Source organism: Zea mays, chromosome 8 (genome assembly GCF_902167145.1).
Source record: "Zea mays cultivar B73 chromosome 8, Zm-B73-REFERENCE-NAM-5.0, whole genome shotgun sequence".
NCBI classification, from domain to species: Eukaryota; Viridiplantae; Streptophyta; class Magnoliopsida; order Poales; family Poaceae; genus Zea; species Zea mays.
This window is the reverse complement of record NC_050103.1, coordinates 116,989,131-117,008,546: the sequence shown is the minus strand read 5'-3', so window position 1 is coordinate 117,008,546 and position 19,416 is coordinate 116,989,131. Positions and strand designations below refer to the sequence as shown.

At 48.5% G+C, this 19,416-nt stretch overlaps 1 protein-coding gene across 1 annotated transcript; it reads left to right on the top strand.

The window, feature by feature from the left end:
- The first annotated feature begins 12,533 nt into the window (after positions 1-12,533).
- On the top strand, positions 12,534-17,347 carry LOC100282644 (peroxisomal carrier protein). The gene is made up of 5 exons (NM_001155552.2): positions 12,534-12,990; positions 14,533-14,764; positions 14,837-14,983; positions 16,227-16,393; positions 16,505-17,347. The coding sequence occupies exons 1-5, from the start codon at positions 12,827-12,829 to the stop codon at positions 16,800-16,802; spliced, it is 1,008 nt and encodes a 335-aa protein (NP_001149024.2). The 5' UTR covers positions 12,534-12,826; the 3' UTR covers positions 16,803-17,347.
- The last annotated feature ends 2,069 nt before the right edge of the window (positions 17,348-19,416 follow it).

Below are 19,416 nucleotides of genomic sequence, written 5' to 3'. Positions count from 1 at the left end.
TTTGGAATGACTCTCTTTATGCTTCAACATGTGTGTTTGACTTAGAGATAGAGATTTGAGTTTGATTTGCAAAAACAAACCAAGTGGTGGCAAAGGATGATCCATATATGCCAAAATTGAATCAAAATAAATTTGAGTTTTATTTGAAGTGATATTGCACTTGTTCTAGTTGCTTTATGTTGTGTTGGCATAAATCACCAAAAAGGGGGAGATTGAAAGGGAAATGTGCCCTTGGCCATTTCTAAGTATTTTGGTGATTGAGTGCCAACACAAGTGCTTAAATGTGAATCTATACCCATGGATGGACAAAGTGCAAATCAAGAGTAAAGGTATGTTTCTAAGCCTTAGTACATTGTTTTGAAGACTAATGTATTGTGTCTAAGTGCTTGAAACAGGAGAAATCGAGTCAGAGAAAAGTTGGCTGTGTACAGCCAAAAGGCTGTTCGGTCTGGAGCACCGGACTGTCCGGTGGTGCACCGGACTGTCCGGTGGTGCACCGGACAGTGTCCGGTGCGCCAGACTAACTCGAGCGAACTGGCCGCTCTCGGGAATTTACCGGCGACGTACGGCTATAATTCACCGGACTGTCCGGTGTGCACCGGACTGTCCGGTGAGCCAACGGTCGGCCGGGCCAACGGTCGGCCGCGCGATCTGCGCGGGACACGTGGCCGAGCCAACGGCTAGAAGGGGGCACCGGACTGTCCGGTGTGCACCGGACATGTCCGGTGCGCCAACGGCTCTCTGGCACCCAACGGTCGGCTGCGCCGTTTAAGGAAAGAAATCGGGCACCGGACAGTGTCCGGTGTGCACCGGACTGTCCGGTGCACCAGTCGACAGAAGGCAAGATCAGCCTTCCAGATTTGCTCTCAACGGCTCCTAGCTGCCTTGGGGCTATAAAAGGGACCCCTAGGCGCATGGAGGAGCACACCAAGCATTCTTACAACATTCCTAAGCACCAAGACATCGATTCCGTGCATTTGGTTCATTGTGATAGCATCTAGAGCTCTTGTTGAGTTGTGAACTCATTGAGTTGTGTTGCGAGCTCTTGTTGCGACTTGTGTGTGTGCTGTTGCTCTGATTTTGAGTCTTGTGTGCGTTGCTAGTTCCTCCCTTACTCCGTATTTCTTTGTGAATCTCAAGTGTAAGGGCGAGAGGCTCCAAGTTGTGGAGATTCCTCGCAAACGGGATATTGAAAGGCAAAGCAAAACACCGTGGTATTCAAGTTGGTCTTTGGACCACTTGAGAGGGGTTGATTGCAACCCTCGTCCGTTGGGACGCCACAACGTGGAGTAGGCAAGCGTTGGTCTTGGCCGAACCACGGGATAAACCACTGTGTCATCTCTGTGTTTGATCTCTTGTGGTATTGTGTTTTGTTGAGACTCCTCTCTAGCCACTTGGCGATTATTGTGCTAACCCTTAACAAGTTTTTGTGGCTATAAGTTTAAGTTTCACAGGATCACCTATTCACCCCCCCCCTCTAGGTGTTCTCAGTCGGAAAGGCCGATCCTACACTCTTCACTAAAACTCTTGAAAATGACTTGTTTGTATGCCAAATTTATGTTGATGATATTATATTTGGGTCTACTAACGAGTCTGCATGTGAAGAATTTATTAGGATCATGACACAAAAATTCAAGATGTCTATGATGGGGGAGTTGAAGTATTTCTTAGGATTTCAAGTGAAGCAACTCCAAGAGGGCACCTTCCTAAGTCAAACGAAGTATACTCAAGATATTCTAAGCAAGTTTGGCATGAAGGATGCCAAACCCATCAAGACACCCATGGGAACCAATGGGCATCTCGACCTCGATGAAGGAGGTAAATCCGTCGATCAAAAGGTATACCGGTTCGATGATAGGTTCTTTACTATATTTATGTGCATCTCGACCGGATATTATGCTTTCCGTATGCATGTGTGCAAGATTCCAAGCCGACCCTAAGGAAGCTCACCTTACGGCCGTAAAACGAATCTTGAGATATTTAGTTTATACTCCTAAGTTTGGGCTTTGGTATCCTAGGGGATCCACTTTTGATTTGATTGGTTATTCAGATGCCGATTGGGCGGGGTGTAAAATCAATAGAAAGAGTACATCGGGGACTTGCCAGTTCTTGGGAAGATCCTTGGTGTCCTGGGCTTCAAAGAAGCAAAATTCGGTCGCTCTTTCTACTGCCGAAGCCGAGTACATTGCCGCAGGCCATTGTTGCGCGCAACTACTTTGGATGAGGCAAACCCTTAGGGACTATGGTTACAAATTAACCAAAGTTCCTCTTCTATGTGATAATGAGAGTGCAATCTGCATGGTGGATAATCCCGTTGAGCATAGCCGCACTAAACACATAGCCATTCGGTATCACTTTTTGAGGGATCACCAACAAAAGGGAGATATCGAGATTTCGTATATTAATACTAAAGATCAATTAGCCGATATCTTTACCAAGCCTCTTGATGAACAAACTTTTAACAAACTTAGGCATGAGCTAAATATCCTTGATTCTAGGAATTTCTTTTGTTGATTTGCACACATAGCTCATTCATATACCTTTGATCATGTCTCTTTCATATGCTATGACTAATATGTTTTCAAGTCTATTTCAAACCAAGTCATAGGTGTATTGAAAGGGAATTGGAGTCTTCGGCGAAGACAAAGGCTTCCACTCCGTAACTCATCCTTCGCCGTCGCTCCGCGCAACTCTCCATCTTTAGGGGAGAGAGCATCTCTCCTACTTTGGTATAATCTTCACTCACATTTTATTTTACCAAAGGGGAGAAAGTTACTTCGAGGGCTCTAATGACTCCGTTTTTGGCGATTCATGCCAAAGGGGGAGAGAGTATTAGCCCAAAGCAAAAGGACCGCACCACCACCTAATTTTAAAATGATTTTCAATTGGAAATTTCAAACTAGTATCCTATTATGTTCCAAAGGGGGAGAAACTAGTATTTCAAAATTGATATATTAAAACCCTCTTGAACACTAAGAGGAGGATTTCATTTAGGGGGAGTTTTGTTTTAGTCAAAGGAAAAGCATTTGAAACAGGGGGAGAAAATTTCAAATCTTGAAAATGTTTCGCAAAATCTTATTCATTTACCTTTGACTATTTGCAAAAGAACTTTGAAAAGGATTTACAAAAGAATTTGCAAAAACAAAACATGTGGTGCAAGCTTGGTCCAAAATGCCAAAAATTGAAGAAACAATCCATGCGTATCTTATAAGTATTTATATTGGCTCAATTCCAAGCAACCTTTGCACTTACAATCTTGCAACTAGTTCAATTTATGTATTTCATACTTGCTTTGGTTTGTGTTGGCATCAATCACCAAAAAGGGGGAGATTGAAAGGGAATTAGGCTTACACCTATTTCCTAAATGATTTTGGTGGTTGAATTGCCCAACACAAATAAATTGGACTAACAAGTTTGCTCTAGTGTATAAGTTATACAGGTGCCAAAGGTTCACACTTAGCCAATAAAAAGTCCAAGAATTGGGTTCAACAAAGAGAGCAAGGGATAACCGAAGTGTGCCCTGGTCTGGGGCACCGGACAGTGTCCGGTGCACCAGGGGACTTAGCGCTGAACTCTTCACCTTCGGGAAAATCCAGAGGCGCTCCTCTATAATTCACCGGACAGTGTCCGGTGCCCCAGAGGAGAGCAACTCTGGAACTCGCCAGCTTCGGGAATTCGCTCCGCTATAATTCACCGGACATGTCCGGTGTACACCGGACTGTCCGGTGAGCCAGCAGAGCAACGACTACTTCGCGCCAACGGTCACCTGTAGAAGCATTAAATGCACGCCAGAGCGCGCAGAAGTCAGGCACGCGCGAAGTGGCGCATCGGACACTCTACAGTGCATGTCCGGTGTGCCACCGGACATCCAGGCGGGCCCAGCAGTCAGAGCTCCAACGGTCGGAACCCAACGGCCTGGTGACGTGGCTGGCGCATCGGACACTGTCCGGTGTGCACCGGACTGTCCGGTGCACCATGCGACAGACAGCCCCACCAAACGGCTAGTTTGGTGGTTGGGGTTATAAATACCCCCAACCACCCCCCATTCAAGTCATCCACGTTTTCCTACTTCAACCACTTACAAGAGCTCTAGCATTCAATTCTAGACACACCCAAGTGATCAAATCCTCTCCAAACTCCACACAACGCCTTAGTGATTAGTGAGAGAGATTTGCTTGTGTTCTTTCGAGCTCTTGCGCTTGGATTGCTTTCTTATTTGATTCTTTCTTACGATCAACTCAATTGTAACCAAGGCAAGAGGCACCAATTGTGTGGTGGCCCTTTCGGGGAAGTTTTGTTCCCGTTTGATTGAGAAGAAGAAGCTCACTCGGTCCGAGCGACGTTTGAGAGAGGGAAAGGGTTGAAAGAGACCCGGTCTTTGTGACCACCTCAACGGGGAGTAGGTTTGCGAGAACCGAACCTCGGTAAAACAAATCCGCGTGTCACACTCCTTACTCGCTTGCGATTTGTTTTGCACCCTCTCTCGCGGACTCGATTATATTTCTAACGCTAACCCGGCTTGTAGTTGTGATTAACTTTTTAAATTTCAGTTTCGCCCTATTCACCCCCCCTCTAGGCGACTTTCACCCGTCGTATGGCCCGGCTGAAGACCCTCGGACCTGGCGGTTCGGGCGAGGGGCTCCAGTCCTCCTCACTATCGTAGCGTCCTCCGCGCCTAGGGTGGTAGCCTCGGTGCACCTTTTCTTCGAGGCAGGCTCGACGGTCGTGGCGGTGGTGCTCGTCGCCGAGGCGATCCGAGGCAGCAGGCGTCCCGTTCCGCGTGCGCCCGGTGCAGACCGAGGCCTCCCGCATAAGTCGGGAGGACGTTGCGCGATGCTCCGAGGGGCACCCTTGCCTTCGGGAGGCAGAGCTCTCGGCTCGCCGGACCGCTGCGTTTTCCAGGAGACCCTTGAGTTCGCCCTGGATACGCCGCCCCTCGGTGGTGGATGGCTCCGGCATCGCTCGGAGTAGCATCGCTGCTGCAGCTAGATTCTGGCCGACCCCACTGAAGGCCGAGGGCAGCCTTGCCCTGGCATATCAACGATTCGGCGCTGGACGTCTTGGGCCCGATGAGGCGCTCCTTCGGTAAGTGTTCGACTTGTCCACTCCTGTTCGATGTTTTGTCGGAGCTGCACAAGTCGCCCTGCTTCTTCGTCGAGCTTGGCCTGCATCTCGCGGAATTGCTCGAGCTATGTGTCCTGACCCCCCGCAGGGACTGGGACCACAACTAGCTCCCGCAGGATGTCAACGCGAGACGCAGGCACGGGGGCGTTGTCATCTTGCGGCATGCTGAGGTGGTTGTCCTCGTCGTGATCCCCCTGATCGATGTGGAAACACTCGCGACTCGGGTCGCAACCCTCATCGCCGAGGCTGTGGCCATCGTCAGAGCAGCCGAAAATGCAGTAGTCACATGCGGACATGAAGTCTCGCATGACACTAGGATCACTAAGTCCGGAGAAATCCCAACCGAAGTCGGAGTCGTCGTCTTCCTCGGAACCCGCGGGTCCAGAGGTTGAGACGACCGTCAGTCGGTGCCAAGATGACCATATATGGTACCCTGGAAGGTCAGGGCACGCCCTTGCGGAGGCGCTCACCGAAGCGGGGTCGCTTGGTGGATCGAGGCTGAATCTAAAAGGGACAGGGTGGAAAACGGATGGTACCTCTTGGTCGATGGACGGTGGCGAAGTCGCGTCGGGGACAGACTGCACCGTTATCTCAGGTACGAGGCTAACGCCCAACAAGTCCTTTGCGAGGGTGCTGGCGTCATCAGTCCGCTCGGGGTTGGCACGTTGCGGGGAAGCGACACCCGTCGTTGTCTCAGGTGCGAGGACAACACTCGACATGGCCCCCGCAGGGGTGCCGGTGTCGTTGACTCGCTCTGGCCCGACAGCCGACGAGGTGCCGCCTTCTGCATGGCCACGATTGCCCCGTCTCCTCCTCCTCCGGCGAGGAGGGTGGCGGGACAAACCCGGGTGTTCCTCTTCTGCCACGGTGGAAAGTCGTCGTCGAGTTCGCCGCTGCCGGGCGAGTCGACGACTGTTGCTGCTGTCGCGCTGCGGGGGGAGGAGTACCATGTCGTAGCTGCCGTCAAGGGACATGAACTCGAGACTCCGAAGCGGAGCACCGTCCCCGGCTGAAGAGGCTGCTGGAGGCTACCCATCTAGAACTCAACGGGAAGGTGTTCGTTAACACGCAGCGAGCCCCTACCTGGCGCGCCAACTGTCGGCGTTTCGGACCCGCGAGGTCCGTCAGCCAACCAGTGAATTTGTTGCTGCGTGCCCCTGCCCAGATGGGTTGATGCAAGATGGAACACAAGAGGGAAACGTGGCTTATGTTATCTCGCACCGGGTGCTCATAGTAGGGGTTACAAGCGTCGCGCGAGGGAGCAAGGGCGAGAGAGAGAGAGAGAGAGAGTCCTTGCGTGTCTCTGTCTCAACGTGCCCCTGCACCCACCTTCACGTTTGTCTACGACGTCTCCTGTGTGGTAACGTGTGTCCGCGACGTGCCTTAGGAAGGCCCTGGACATCCCCTTTTATAGATACAAGGAGATGCCCAGCTGTACAATGGGGTGTAGCTACGAGCTAACGTGGCCGTCGAAGAAGCGCCTTGAGCCCTGTACACGAGCTAATGTGGCCGTTGGAGAAGTGCCTTGAGCCCTGTAGAAGCACAATTGTCGGCGTGGCATGGATCCTGTTGACGTTGTCTTGCTTCCGTAGGAGGTTCCGACGTCAGGGGCGCACGCGGGGAACCATCATTACCTGTTACCGGAGTAACCTTAGATGGGACACCAGTCTTGTTCCTTCATAGCCTGAGGCAGCTAGCTATGAGTAGGGTAATGATGTATCCCCTGTAGCTTAGTCAGTCCGAGGCCCAGGTCGGGCGAGACGGAGACTTCTCCTGAGGCCTAGGCTGGGCTCGGGCGAGATTGTGACTCTTCCCGAGGCCGAGGCCGAGGCCTCAGGCCGGGCGATGCGGAGATCTTCTTCCGAGGCCGAGGCTGGGCTCGGGCGAGGTTGTGACTCCTCCCGAGGCCGAGGCCTGAGGTCGGGCGAGGCGGAGCTCCCTGTTGCGCCCGAGGCCGGACTCGTGGGAGATCGTGACTCAGTTTTACCCTGGTGGTTGGCACAGTAGCCGGAGCGGGGTGAACGACGCTGTTTTCCTGTCAGATCGGTCAGTAAAGGGGGGGCAAAGTGACTGCGGTCACTTCGACCTTGCCGACTGAGGCACGCGTGTCAGGATAAGGTGTCAGGCGATCCCCGCATTAAATGCGCATGCGATACAGTCGGCTGGCAAGGCGATTTGGCCAAGGTCGCTGCACGACAAAGTCTGCCCAAGCTGGGCCTTGGGCGAGCCGAGGGTGCGTCTGCTGACTAAGGGGACCCTCGGGCGAGACGTGAATCCGTCCGGGACTACCGTTCCCGCCCGAGGCTGGGCACGGATGAGGTCGCGTCCCTCGGCAGACGAGGCCCTGACTTGAACCACACTTTATCAGCCGTGTATGGTTTGTTCTGAAGATGTTTTTCGGCCGTGTTTAGGAGTATTGGGGGTACCCCTAATTACGGTACCCGACAACCGTGTATTGTGACAAGAATTTGTCCTTCGCTTGACGCATGTAGTCCTCATATTGTTGTTGCTCATTTTCCATGAGACTTTTAATAACCGGCTTCACGATATTGTCTTTGGAGATATTAGCGTGATCTTTAGAACCGGCCATTTGAGGACTTGATTTTTAGTAGATCTAGACACATGTCCCAGCGGAGTCGCTAAAAAGTGTGTTGGCACCAATCTGGGCACCAACCACTGAAATGAACCACCTGACGTGCTCTCTTCAGAGGTGTAGACGCTTCATGCCACAGGGCCGGACGGTCCACGGCCTGAGCGCAGGAACGTCTCCTCCTGTGCGTACGTCCGGACGATCCGCGCCGCGATTGCGTAGAAAGTCGTCTTCTTCGCAGCAGGCCAACCAATATGCATCTAGTCGATGTAAAGCCAAAAAAACATGAAGATTTAAGGTAGAGGAAGCTAAAGTTAAACTAAAACTACTTCTAATCTTTACTACTATTAAGACGGTAAGGGGTAGGCTGCCATTCCTGGTTCTGCCATTCCCATTCCCAACTCCTGTGTGTTTTCATTCCCATTCCCAACTGTGTCCCGCGCATGTGACCCCCATTCCCAACTCCTGTGTGTTTGCATTCCCATTCCCAACTATGTCCCGCGCATGTGACCCGTTTCCCATTCCCAATTGTGTCCCGCGCACCGCGACCAAATTTTACCAAAAAAAGCTAGTTGTGTGGGTTAAAGCTCGCAGCCAACCAAGACTACATGTGTTGTGGTGCACACTAGACCTTATAAACAAGTGTGTGCACAGTTTAGTAAACAATGTGGTACTATTTTTAGATTGCCAACACGGATTACACTTTTCCTGGGAGGCCCATCTGCTTGTGGCCCAGAGAAGCCCACCCCCGCGCGCCGTCCTCCTCCACAGGCACACCCCGCGCGCCATCCTCCTCCGCTCCACCCTGGCACGCCGTCATCGCTAGGGCGCCCCACCCCCGCGCGCCGTCCTCCTCCACAGGCCCACCCCGCGCGCCGTCCTCCTCCGCTCCACCCTGGCGCGCCGTCATCGCTAGGGCGCCACACCCCCGCGTGCCACGAGGCCCATCCCCGCGCGCCGTCATCGCCAGGGCTCCCCACCCCCGCGCGCCACGACCTCCACAGCTGCACCAGCTCTCCCTGCAATCCCCCACGATCTCCCTCCGAACTGCTCCACTCCCTCCACAGCACTCCTGGCCCAAGTTCCCCACTGCGTCGGAGGCTAGCAGGAGCAGCGGCGCTGTTCGGTGTTCACCCGAGACGCCGTCGCCACCGTTGTTCCACGCCGTCCTCCCCTCCCCTAGCCCCCTTCCGTGCAAGTCATGGTGAAGGGCATACGGAGCGGAAGTTTGCTCCCGCAACGTCCCCTCGCCTCTTGTGTATTTGCCTCCATCTCTCGCTGCCTGACGCGGCGGGAAGCAGGAGACCTGGTCCCTGCAACTAATCATTGAAGCTGCACGGGGCACGGGGCGATGGACCGGAGACCATCGGGGCCACCACAACATCCTCCAGTTCGAGCCAAGCCACGGCGCCGTCGACTCCTTCGCGGCTGCCGGAGTTACCGGACTTGGATGCTGCCTCAGCAGTCAGTAGGTGCAAACCGTCGTGCTATTGAATGTAGTGTTCTATCTTTTCTTTTTCAAGTACATTGTTCTGTCTTTTTACTTATGCTGTCATGCTGTGGAGCAGTTTAACATGTCATTTCTGTTAAGATCAAGACTTTAAGAACCTCAAAAGTGAGTGCTTGCTTGCAGGCTTGCAGCTATCTTGGTCTTAGGTTATTTGCATCCATTAGGTGAGAGTTTGTCTAACAAAGTACGGTCCTCCTAATGACGTTTTTCTTATGTTATACTCTCTCTTTGTCTTAATCTATAGGGTGTGATCAATGTAGGTTAGCCCTTGCCTTATGCAAATAATTGGATAAGATATTAGTCTGCGTTTTAAAAATGCTCCTTTTGCTTAGAGTGTTACTTAACTGTTTTAACTTGAGGTTACTTGAGATATACAATCACACTGAAATTTTCCCTGCTTTCCAAGTTTCATGTTTAGAAAGGTTTTATCCATTTGTTTCTACAATGCATTCAACCATGCTATTATTTTCCAGATTGTTTTCATGTAGAATCTTTTTTTTACCATCTGTAACACTTGTAAAGCTATGAATTTGACTGATCTGAAAGATCACAACAATTCATGAAAGCAATCAAATGGAGCGGAAGGAAGCTCCCGATGGAGTTAGACCTTTATCACTAAATACATGTGTCTTTAATGGAGATGGATGCATGGTTCCAGTCAATTAAGCACACTTTACATAAGTGGCATGTACATATCCTGGGCCCTGTAGATTATAATACATAATTTAGCATTTACACATACACCCAAGAACTTGTTTGAAGTACATCTTGGATGCCAAATATTGTTCGGAGGAGATGGGCAGCTTGTTTGTACGCCGAATTTTAGCAATCTGGACTAACAAGAATAATAAAGAAGCATGGCAGTGAGGAGTGGAAGCCAGAGCCTGCTGTGACATGAGTTCAGGAGGGGTGGAAGTGCAGCGAGAACCACCACGCAGATAGATCTGATGGTGGGAAGTTAAACACACAACACTTCGTCCGCTAGCTCATCGAGGGGCAGCAATTAGCAGGTGTCGTCATTTTTCTACTTCAGGAAGGCCTCTTGCAGGCTAACTCATGGTGGCTTGATAATTCCTGGTGCAGGTGCTCACTCGCAGGGATGGTGTGAAAACTGTGTAGGATCATAAGCTGCAGGAGAATTCGTTAAAACTGAATATCGTTGAGGCGGATCGGAGGAACAAGAAAGAAATTGGTCATGCATCGGCATCATTCCAGAAGGTATTGAAGTGATCAACCATTATTTTGATGAGTTTAATGTTTACTTTGCATTTTTTTGGAGTTCTAGGTCCGAGCCCCAGTCTTAGCATTAACAAAGACCGACCGTTTACCGCATACAGGTCAACAGGTGGATAGAACATTTCCCGACAGGTCCACAAAGAACACCACACTGAGCTAAAAATCAATTATGTGCCCCACTCAGAAACCCAACATCAGAAAGCTAACCTATTTCCCTCTTGAAACACCTCTCCCAAAGGCGAGAACTCCACCAGACGACTTGACTTGAGGTGAAACTTTCGTTAGCTCCCAAGCAGAAAGCACTCTGGTAAAGAAAGTTCTCCCATTTGTCATCCACTTGGTTTAACCGTGCAGCCTTGGTGGTGGTGGTGGTGCCGGCGGCGACCTGCAAAGAAAAAGAAAAATCAAAGGAATGTTTCTCATTGCTCTCGCATCTAGAGTCTATGTATTGACTGACTCTGTGGTGCTTGCTGAAACTGGGATGCTTGCTTAGTCCGTTGATCTCCCGCCCTATGTCAAAACACATTATTTGTTGCTTTGGATATGAAAACTGGATTCTATTAGCAAGTTTTGGCGACTCACGTTCAGATTGTAGCTTAGGAGTATAAGTTTCTAGGACTACATGTATCTCTTAGCTAGGAAAAGCAAAAATTCAAATCAATCTGACACTTCAGGCATGTAGGTTTGCAGAACATTTGGTCTGTGTCTTTGGAAAGGAGGGTGCAACATTGCATTTTTTTGAGAAGTCACCTGGTGTAGGAGTATCCATCTGCCATGCACGAGAATGACCAGCTCCAGCTGATCTGAGCTGTCAGGTGCCAATAATGCCGGCAGACATGGATCGATCAGACTGCACCAGTACGAACCAACCATCGTGTAGTATTTGTACGTACAGTCCCCTCCCGTTCCCTTGTTCGATTCTCAGCGCCTGCCACTCTCTGACATGCATGAGACACGCTTCTTCTAGAGCAGATCGCCTCACGATCTGATCCGATCCTCTCACACGATCCTCTCACACGTCGTCGCGTCGCCGCTGCACGCACGCTTCGTTCGATCACATACGCTCGGGCCTCGGGCATCTGGCCGCCTTTCGGATTCCATGCATGCAGATTGCAAGTGCAGGCAGTCTCGCCTCGCGTGTGCCGTCCACCGCCGGCCACGAGGTTACAACACGCACGAGGTGTCGACGGTGTCGACGTGGGCTTGCAGACGGACGTGCCTCGGCTCGATCCCCGCCACCGTCGAACAGCCTTGGCTCGCCTCGGCTTAGTCCTCGACGTCGGGCTGAGGTCAACAAGATTGCCACGCACGCTCCAGGCAGGCGGGGGCTGTGGTTGCGGCTCGTCCTTTGGCCTTGCCGGTCATGGCAAACAGAGATGATGGGAGGGGGTTAGTGCATGCCATGTGGGCCCAACTACACCAACAAACGGGCAGAGAGGGGAACAAAATATAAAATCGATGGCATAGAAGGGATGCTACAATTTATAATGGCACATAAAGTATCGGTGTAATTTTCAGTGGCACAGAGGGAATTAACTTATATATAACTTTGTGAGAGGAGAATTTCATTACGGACGGCTCGTGAATGTTGTCATCCATCTCATAATCGTATAACACATATGTATATATAAGTTATCGAGATATTATATGTTTCAGATGCAATGTACGAGTACTGACCTATCTTATATAATACATTAGGTGAGTATCCGTGCGTCACAGGTCCAAGTTTCTCTTCGATGTCATCCCGGACAACTCGCATATATGTATCCTCTATCTCATAACTATATAACACATATGCGCATATATAAGTTATCGAGATATTATATGTCTATGTTGCAACGCACGGGCACTGACCTAGTACATAATAACATAAGATAAATCCCAAAAGAAATCTAAAATCTAACTGATTATACGCGCGGACGTGCCACTACGACGGATAGTCCGTCCGCCAACGCGCACGTAAATAAATGCACCCAGGAACAAAAGTCGGCACCAAACAGGCAAACACCGCATCTCGAAACCATGGTGCCGCGCGGACTCGTCGGTCCGCAAAATACCGTAGACGCCCGGCCCGGCCGCCCGCACCTGCCCCCGCTCAGCGTGGCGGCTGGCGTCCCCATCCCACTCGTCGCCCATCTGCCGTGACGTCTCTCCTCTCTCCAGCGGTTCCCATCTACTACTTAACTCGCAGGCCGCGGCCGCCTAGACCTTCCTCTCACTTCGCGGGTACGCAGAGTCGCTAGACGCACCTCGCTCGCAACTTGTTGGACTCGAAGGGGCAATAGACAGCAGGCAGGGCCCCGAACTGCGGGAGGAGATTCCCAAGGATCTCGTCGGCCGGGTAGAGGAAGGGACGGGGACGGGCGATGGCGGCGGACGGCGGCGGCGGGGTGGACTGGGAGAGCCTGGCGGAGGCCACCTCCGGGGCAATCGGCTCGCTCGTCAGCACCACCGTGCTCTACCCGCTCGACACCTGCAAGACCAAGTTCCAGGCCGAGCTCCAGACGCACCAGGGCGCTCAGAAGTATAGGTACTGCTGCTGATTCCATCCCTTCCCTATGGCTCTTCTCTGGTCGCCTGATCCGTACGACGGGGCTCGTGTGCCTGACTCGTCGGAAGCTGGTGCCCCTCTCTCTCTCTCTCTCTCTCTCTCTCTCTCTCTCTCTCTCTCTCTCTCTCTCGTCGGTCCGTGAGGATTTGGATCTGACTCTGCGGAGGATGATAGAGGTTTCCTGTTTTTTTCTCTCTCTCAAAATCGTGATTTGCAATTTGGCCTTTTGTATCTAGAGAGGTTTCCTGAACTGTGCAGTGGGCGATGAGAGTGCTTGGGACGGCTTGGAGAGTCTCACTTCAGTCAGTCAGGACGATAATGCCTTTGTTTTTGAAAGTTTGGAGTATTTGCAGTAATCAGGTCTTGATTGAGGGGTGCAAATCACGATTACACAATATATAGGCACGTTCATCCGGTTTATGGAAATAGAACCGGAGAGGGGTTATCCGACGCCAATTAAGTAAACCACAAGTAATTAAACCGCAACTAAGACACCCAACCCTTGTATAATCTTTCTAGGCAATCTAACACCCCTCCGCATCTGGAACACGTCGGTGGAGCGGATGTTCACGTTGAACCGAAACTCCAAGAAGACTAAGGAATGAAGGCCCTTCGTGACGATATCAGTGGATTAGGAGGTCGTTGGGACATATATAACACGAACAACACCGGCAGCAATGCGTGAAGGTCGATCTCGACGTGTTTGGCGCGCTGATGTTGCACCGGGTTCGTCTCTAGATAGATGACACTTAGGTTGTCACAATAGACAAATGTCAAATGTGGCACGTTGGAGAGGCTATTTAAGCTCAAGGAGTTGGCGGAGACAGGAGACCTCTACTATGCTATTGGCGATTGCGTGGTATTCGGTCTCAGCATTGGAGCGTGACAGAATATATAGGCACTGTACCATGAGACAACACTGAGGTAATCACGCCTCCATTGATACAAACCACGATTACACAATATATAGGCACACTCATCCAGTTTATGGAAACAGAACTGGAGACGGATTCTCAAGCGCAAGTAAGGAAACCACAAGTAAGGTAACCATCTAGGCAATCTAACAATTTTGACACTAGTTGGCCCCAAATTCTCCATGATCGCTATTGAATCGAACTGTCTGCCCATGAGGTCACATTTATGTGTGCTTATCCAGCCTTCCTGTGTCAAGTCGTTGTAAAACAGAAAGAGGGTAAATGTTTTGCTTATAACCTTTAGAACTAGCGTAGACTGAATTGTTTACGTGAGATGGACACATGAATGGGTGCCTTACTCTATTAGGCTGCGATAAATTCGTTTCTCCTGGGATCTGGGGATTGACAATATGGTCAGCAATTATCATAACCAGGCTAGCTGGGGAAGGGGGATCTTGGTATGTTGAAGAGAGATTTCTTCCTTTCCCCTCCATCCGAGTTCTTATTGTTAGTGCTATTCCTGTATGTTGTTACATCTCCATCATCTATTTTGTGCATGTCTAGTTACTCCACACAAACTAATTGGCTTCAAATGTTTGTTTTTCAGGAACCTTTCAGATGTCTTTTGGGAAGCGATTCGTAAAAAGCAATTTTTGTCCCTATATCAGGGCCTGAACACGAAGAACATTCAGTCTTTTGTCTCCTCGTTTTTTTATTTTTATGGGTATAGCTATTTTAAAAGACTCTACTTGGAGAAGAGTGGAGCAAAGTCTATTGGAACAACAGCCAACTTGTTAGTTGCTGCTGCTGCTGGTGCTTGTACTGTTATCGTGACACAGGTAACTAATGCTATAGGTTTGCTGAAAATTAATCTTGGCTGCCTGGTCTTATATGTGCTTCTTTCCTACCAGCCATTAGATACAGCAGCTTCTAGGATGCAGACAAGTGTCTTTGGAAAGTCTAAAGGGCTGAGAGAAACTCTTGCAGAAGGTACTTGGATGGAAGCATTCGATGGCTTAGGCATTTCCATTATATTGACTTGCAATCCTTCTATTCAGGTATTAAACTTGGCAAGGTTCTTGTATAATGAATATTGTAGGACTATAAATTGATAATTAGAGCTATGGTGTGTCAACTTTTTGTTTATAAACAATTAAATCAGATACTGAAGATTGTGTTAAAGAGATATTATTCTCCGAACAGACTCCGAAGGTGTTCAGTTTTTATTGTCTGACATTTTCACGTCAATAAGACAACAAGCAAATACAGGCAGGGGGGAAAACTTGGGAGCATAGATTTGGACATGTATATGATATGTTTCTGCAATATTACCATAAAATATCAAATGTGTAATAGGAATATGACTATCCTGAAGCAGTAACGGGAACACTTGGATACCTGCTATTGTCACTAATTCACTACAAATACGTACAGATCATGGTTCTGGAAAATGTTGTCCAAAACTGTTGCAGTTTTTGTTGCTATCCCTTTCAGTCATCAAAACAACTTTGCACAAACATTCTACTCTATATCAGTGCTGCCTTCCAACCTTTTTCTAGTGTCATCATCTGCGCATGTGTTTGGCTTTTACTTCTTTGAAGTGAGACGTAAAAACATGCATGTCTAATTAAAGATCACCTTTACAATGTAACTGTCTGTTTTAAACTATATTTGGACTTACAAGGAGACAAAACTGAAATACTCCCACCGTTCCAAAGTGTAGGTCATTTTTGTTTTCTATGAACTAAAAGTTTCCTAATGTTGACCAAGTTTATAGAAAAATACATCAACATCTCAACAACAACAACAACAACAACAAAGCCTTTTTGTCCCAAGCACGTTGGGGTAGGCTAGAGATGAAACCCCATATGTGGTTCAAGAATGTAATATGTATGGACATTGCATTTATTTCGGATTGATGTCAATTGTGTGGTTCAAGAATGCATGTAGACAAACATTAATCTTTTTTGAGATTTGCCATGTGAATACAATAGTGGTCTATTTTTTTCCCCGAACACAAGAGAGGTGTGCCCCATTTGATTAATGAAGACTAGATGATTACAACACCATTATCATTGTTTTTTTGTCAGATGGCTAGGAGAGCTGCATGTCATTTCAGTAAACAATGCTAGTAGAATTAATATGAAAATTATTTTAAGACATTTATGTTTTTATTGTATTTTACGGACATATTTGTAGAAGTAACAATCAGATTTAGATTGTAACGGTGGCCAACGAGGTAAAGAAAAGGAGATCAGATCAAGTGATTGTTTGATGATTGTCGGTATCTGTCTTCTGCAGTACACCGCGTTTGATCAGTTCAAGCAAAGGATACTTCATAGGCAGCGGCGCAAAAATGCAGGATCAGCGGAGGATAATTCCGGAGTTGCTCTTTCTGCTTTCTCAGCTTTTCTGCTTGGCGCCGTCTCTAAAAGTATTGCTACAGTATTGACTTATCCATTAATCAGGTTTGTGAACTTCTAATTGACAACAGGAAGTGCATCTGGGCCCTACCACCTGCTTTTGCTTGTTAATGCTGTCTAATAATTTGTGTCTTACTACAAATAATCGTCAAACAGATGCAAGGTGATGATTCAGGCTGCAGACCCTGATGAGGATGATGACGATGAACCTGGAAGGCCAAGCAAATCAAGAACACCAAAAACAATGCTAGGTGCCTTGCATGCTATCTGGAGCAAGGAAGGCATTCCAGGCTTCTTCAAAGGCTTGAATGCTCAGATCCTTAAAACAGTTCTGAGCTCCGCCTTGCTGCTGATGATTAAGGAGAAGATCTCGAAGTTCACTTGGGTCTCACTGCTTGCCCTGCGGCGGTATCTTTTCGTTTCTCAGAAGAGGATCAAGAGTGCAACTGTATAAATACGTTAGCTCCAAAACACAAACTAGCACACATAGCGACATGGTGCTTCTGGAGATGTTATGCCAAGGAATAAATCTGAGGAATAATCAGCAGAAATACTTAACCAAGAGAGAGAGAATAAGGTGTGTATCTGGGGTCGATAGCATCAGAGGGCTCTTCAATAAGTTTGTCCATTTCTTTTTTTTCTCTCTCTCTCTGAATCTCTTGTAGCTAGTGACGTAGATGTTGCGCGGATCTGAAACTGGACTGTACTTTTAGCGTTTGTTGCCTGTAATTAGGGGTGATAATGGGCTCTGAATTTTACAGTATAATATTTAAGGTTCGGATTATGATTGGGTCCTGTTTCTATTCATTTTTAATTAAATTTTATTTAGGACTCTAAGAAATTGTGAAAAACATTTAGAGCGTGATCTATTATCATCCCTACCTGTAACGTGTAAAATAGCAGCGTGTTAATATTCCCTTTAAAAAAGGTAATCGATCGGCAGTGTGATGTAAGATGTGTTGTCGATCGTTCCCTTTTGCATTGGATTGTGACTCACACAAGCATGCCTCAGTTTGGTATGAATCAGTTTGGTATGCCTTCCGGAACGGCTTCAGGCTGCAGGAGCCATATCAAATTGCAGTGAAGGAAACAGTTTCAGCACGGAAGCTTGTAGGAGCTGGAACTATTTTATACTATACATGATTGGAAACTTCTGTTCATCCGTTAGTGTATGCCATTTTTCTTGTTTGAACATGCAATGTGAGCATGCCTCAAAGTTTCTTAGGGTTGAAAATGGAACGGATATAATAGGTCAACCTATATTTTAACAGGATACAAGATCAGGTATGGATAATAGAAAATCGGGTGGGATATAGGAGACAGATAGTAAACGGATATCGGGTATTATTCGGGCGGATAAATCCGGATACCAGATACTTACTAGATAGTATATCAAATCAATGTAAAGTTAACACATCACATAAACTTTGTTTGCACATTTATAACAACATATATGGATATTTGGATATTGATATTAACTCGTCAAACAATACTAGATGAGTGCCCGTGCGTTGCAACGGAACCGTATAATAACACGATAACCAAAGAATGAGATAGAGACATTTTTTTGCATTCCATCATGAGTAGCTAACCAGTTTGTATATATATAATGTTCAGCCAGCAAAATACATACAAGCAAACATGCATCATGAGAAGGTATGCCTGATGTCCGACGAGGTTGTTCCGCGCGTAGTTGAGCGGCGCCTCGAGCGTGGCGCACATGGACGCGGAGATGAGCCCGGCGACCGCGTCGGCGCGAAACGGGTAGATCTCGAAGCGCAGGGACAGGAAGGAGGCCGCCACGACGGCCCGGAGCTCGGCGGCCGCTGGCGCGCCGCTACCCTCCGCCGCAGCGAGGAAGTGGAAGAAGAGCGACTCCGGGCAGGAGGCGTGCTTGAGCAGCGAGTAGATGGCTGCCATGGAGCCCCTGAGGTAGTGTGCGTCGAGCGCCATGGCGATGTGCACCAGGTCCCCGCGCCCGCCACAGGGGCCGGGCACCCCTCCCCATTCCTGTACTCGAGCGCCTCGACGAACCTCGGCAGCCCCGCCGCCACGCCGGCCCCCTGTGGCTGACCCTGGCTAACCCTGGTTGGTGGACGACATCTGCTGGACTGTCGGTAAGAACGGCGGATTGGGGCAGTTGGGCGTCCTCGGCGGGCGCTAACAGGGGGTCGCGATTATGGCAGCGGCGGGATGTTGAGTCACGCTATCGCGTCTGGAGGCAGAACACGCGAATGTGGACGCCTACACTGAGTACTTAATTAGTTGTAAAGAAGAAGGCCATGGTATCGTGAAACTTTTTTACCTCTTCTACGTGGTACTGGAATTATTTAACGTATTGCGAACAGTAATCCGCTACATCTGGTGATAATGATAGCACAGTCGCGGCGTCGTTCCAAGTGGATGTAAACATAACAAATTCCTCGGTTATCTTGCTGTTGGTGTCTGCCAACTTTCACTTTCTTTTTTTTCTCTACACCTTCCGCTCCAACATCAGGTGAACTCCACAAGAACAACCAAAGTGAAAGGTCAAACTATCTGAGACTGAAAATACGAAAGGAGGAGGAGCAAGATGAAAAGGGAAATCCAAATATACAGAGTAAAAATCTAGAAAGTGGGTGTGGAACCTTTCCCTAGATTTTCTTATTCGCCCCTTCTCTCTCCTTCTATTTTCAGAGAGTCCCCTCGCCTCGGCCTGTCCCATCCCCAGTCCACCAAGCATCGTCGGTCACCATGCATGGCCGAGCCAGACGCATGTGCCACAAGTGCGACTGCGCAGGGCCCAAAATTCTGAGGGGCCTAAAAAATTTCTTAGCTCAGTAGTAAGCCTAAATAATATGCATCAATGAGCAGACTAACATTACATTATCTAAGCTGAACTTAGTTAGCAGCTAGACTATTGCTCTTCAAACACATCTATTAATACGTATGTTTATTTATATAGTCTATTACAGTATAATTTCGTAAAAAATAGATAGATTTAAAAGAGTTATCTAGTAAACCTTTTCCAATTCAGAATACATAAATTCTATTACAATGTAATTTTAATTATATTTTTCTATAAAATA

Bases quoted from the DNA above. Each gene is read 5' to 3' on its own strand.
- LOC100282644 (NM_001155552.2), top strand. From the start codon at position 12,827: ATGGCGGCGGACGGCGGCGGCGGGGTGGACTGGGAGAGCCTGGCGGAG. The intron at 12,991-14,532 runs GTACTGCTGCTG...TTTGTTTTTCAG, and splicing joins CAGGGCGCTCAGAAGTATAG to GAACCTTTCAGATGTCTTTT. The intron at 14,984-16,226 runs GTATTAAACTTG...TGTCTTCTGCAG, and splicing joins CTTGCAATCCTTCTATTCAG to TACACCGCGTTTGATCAGTT.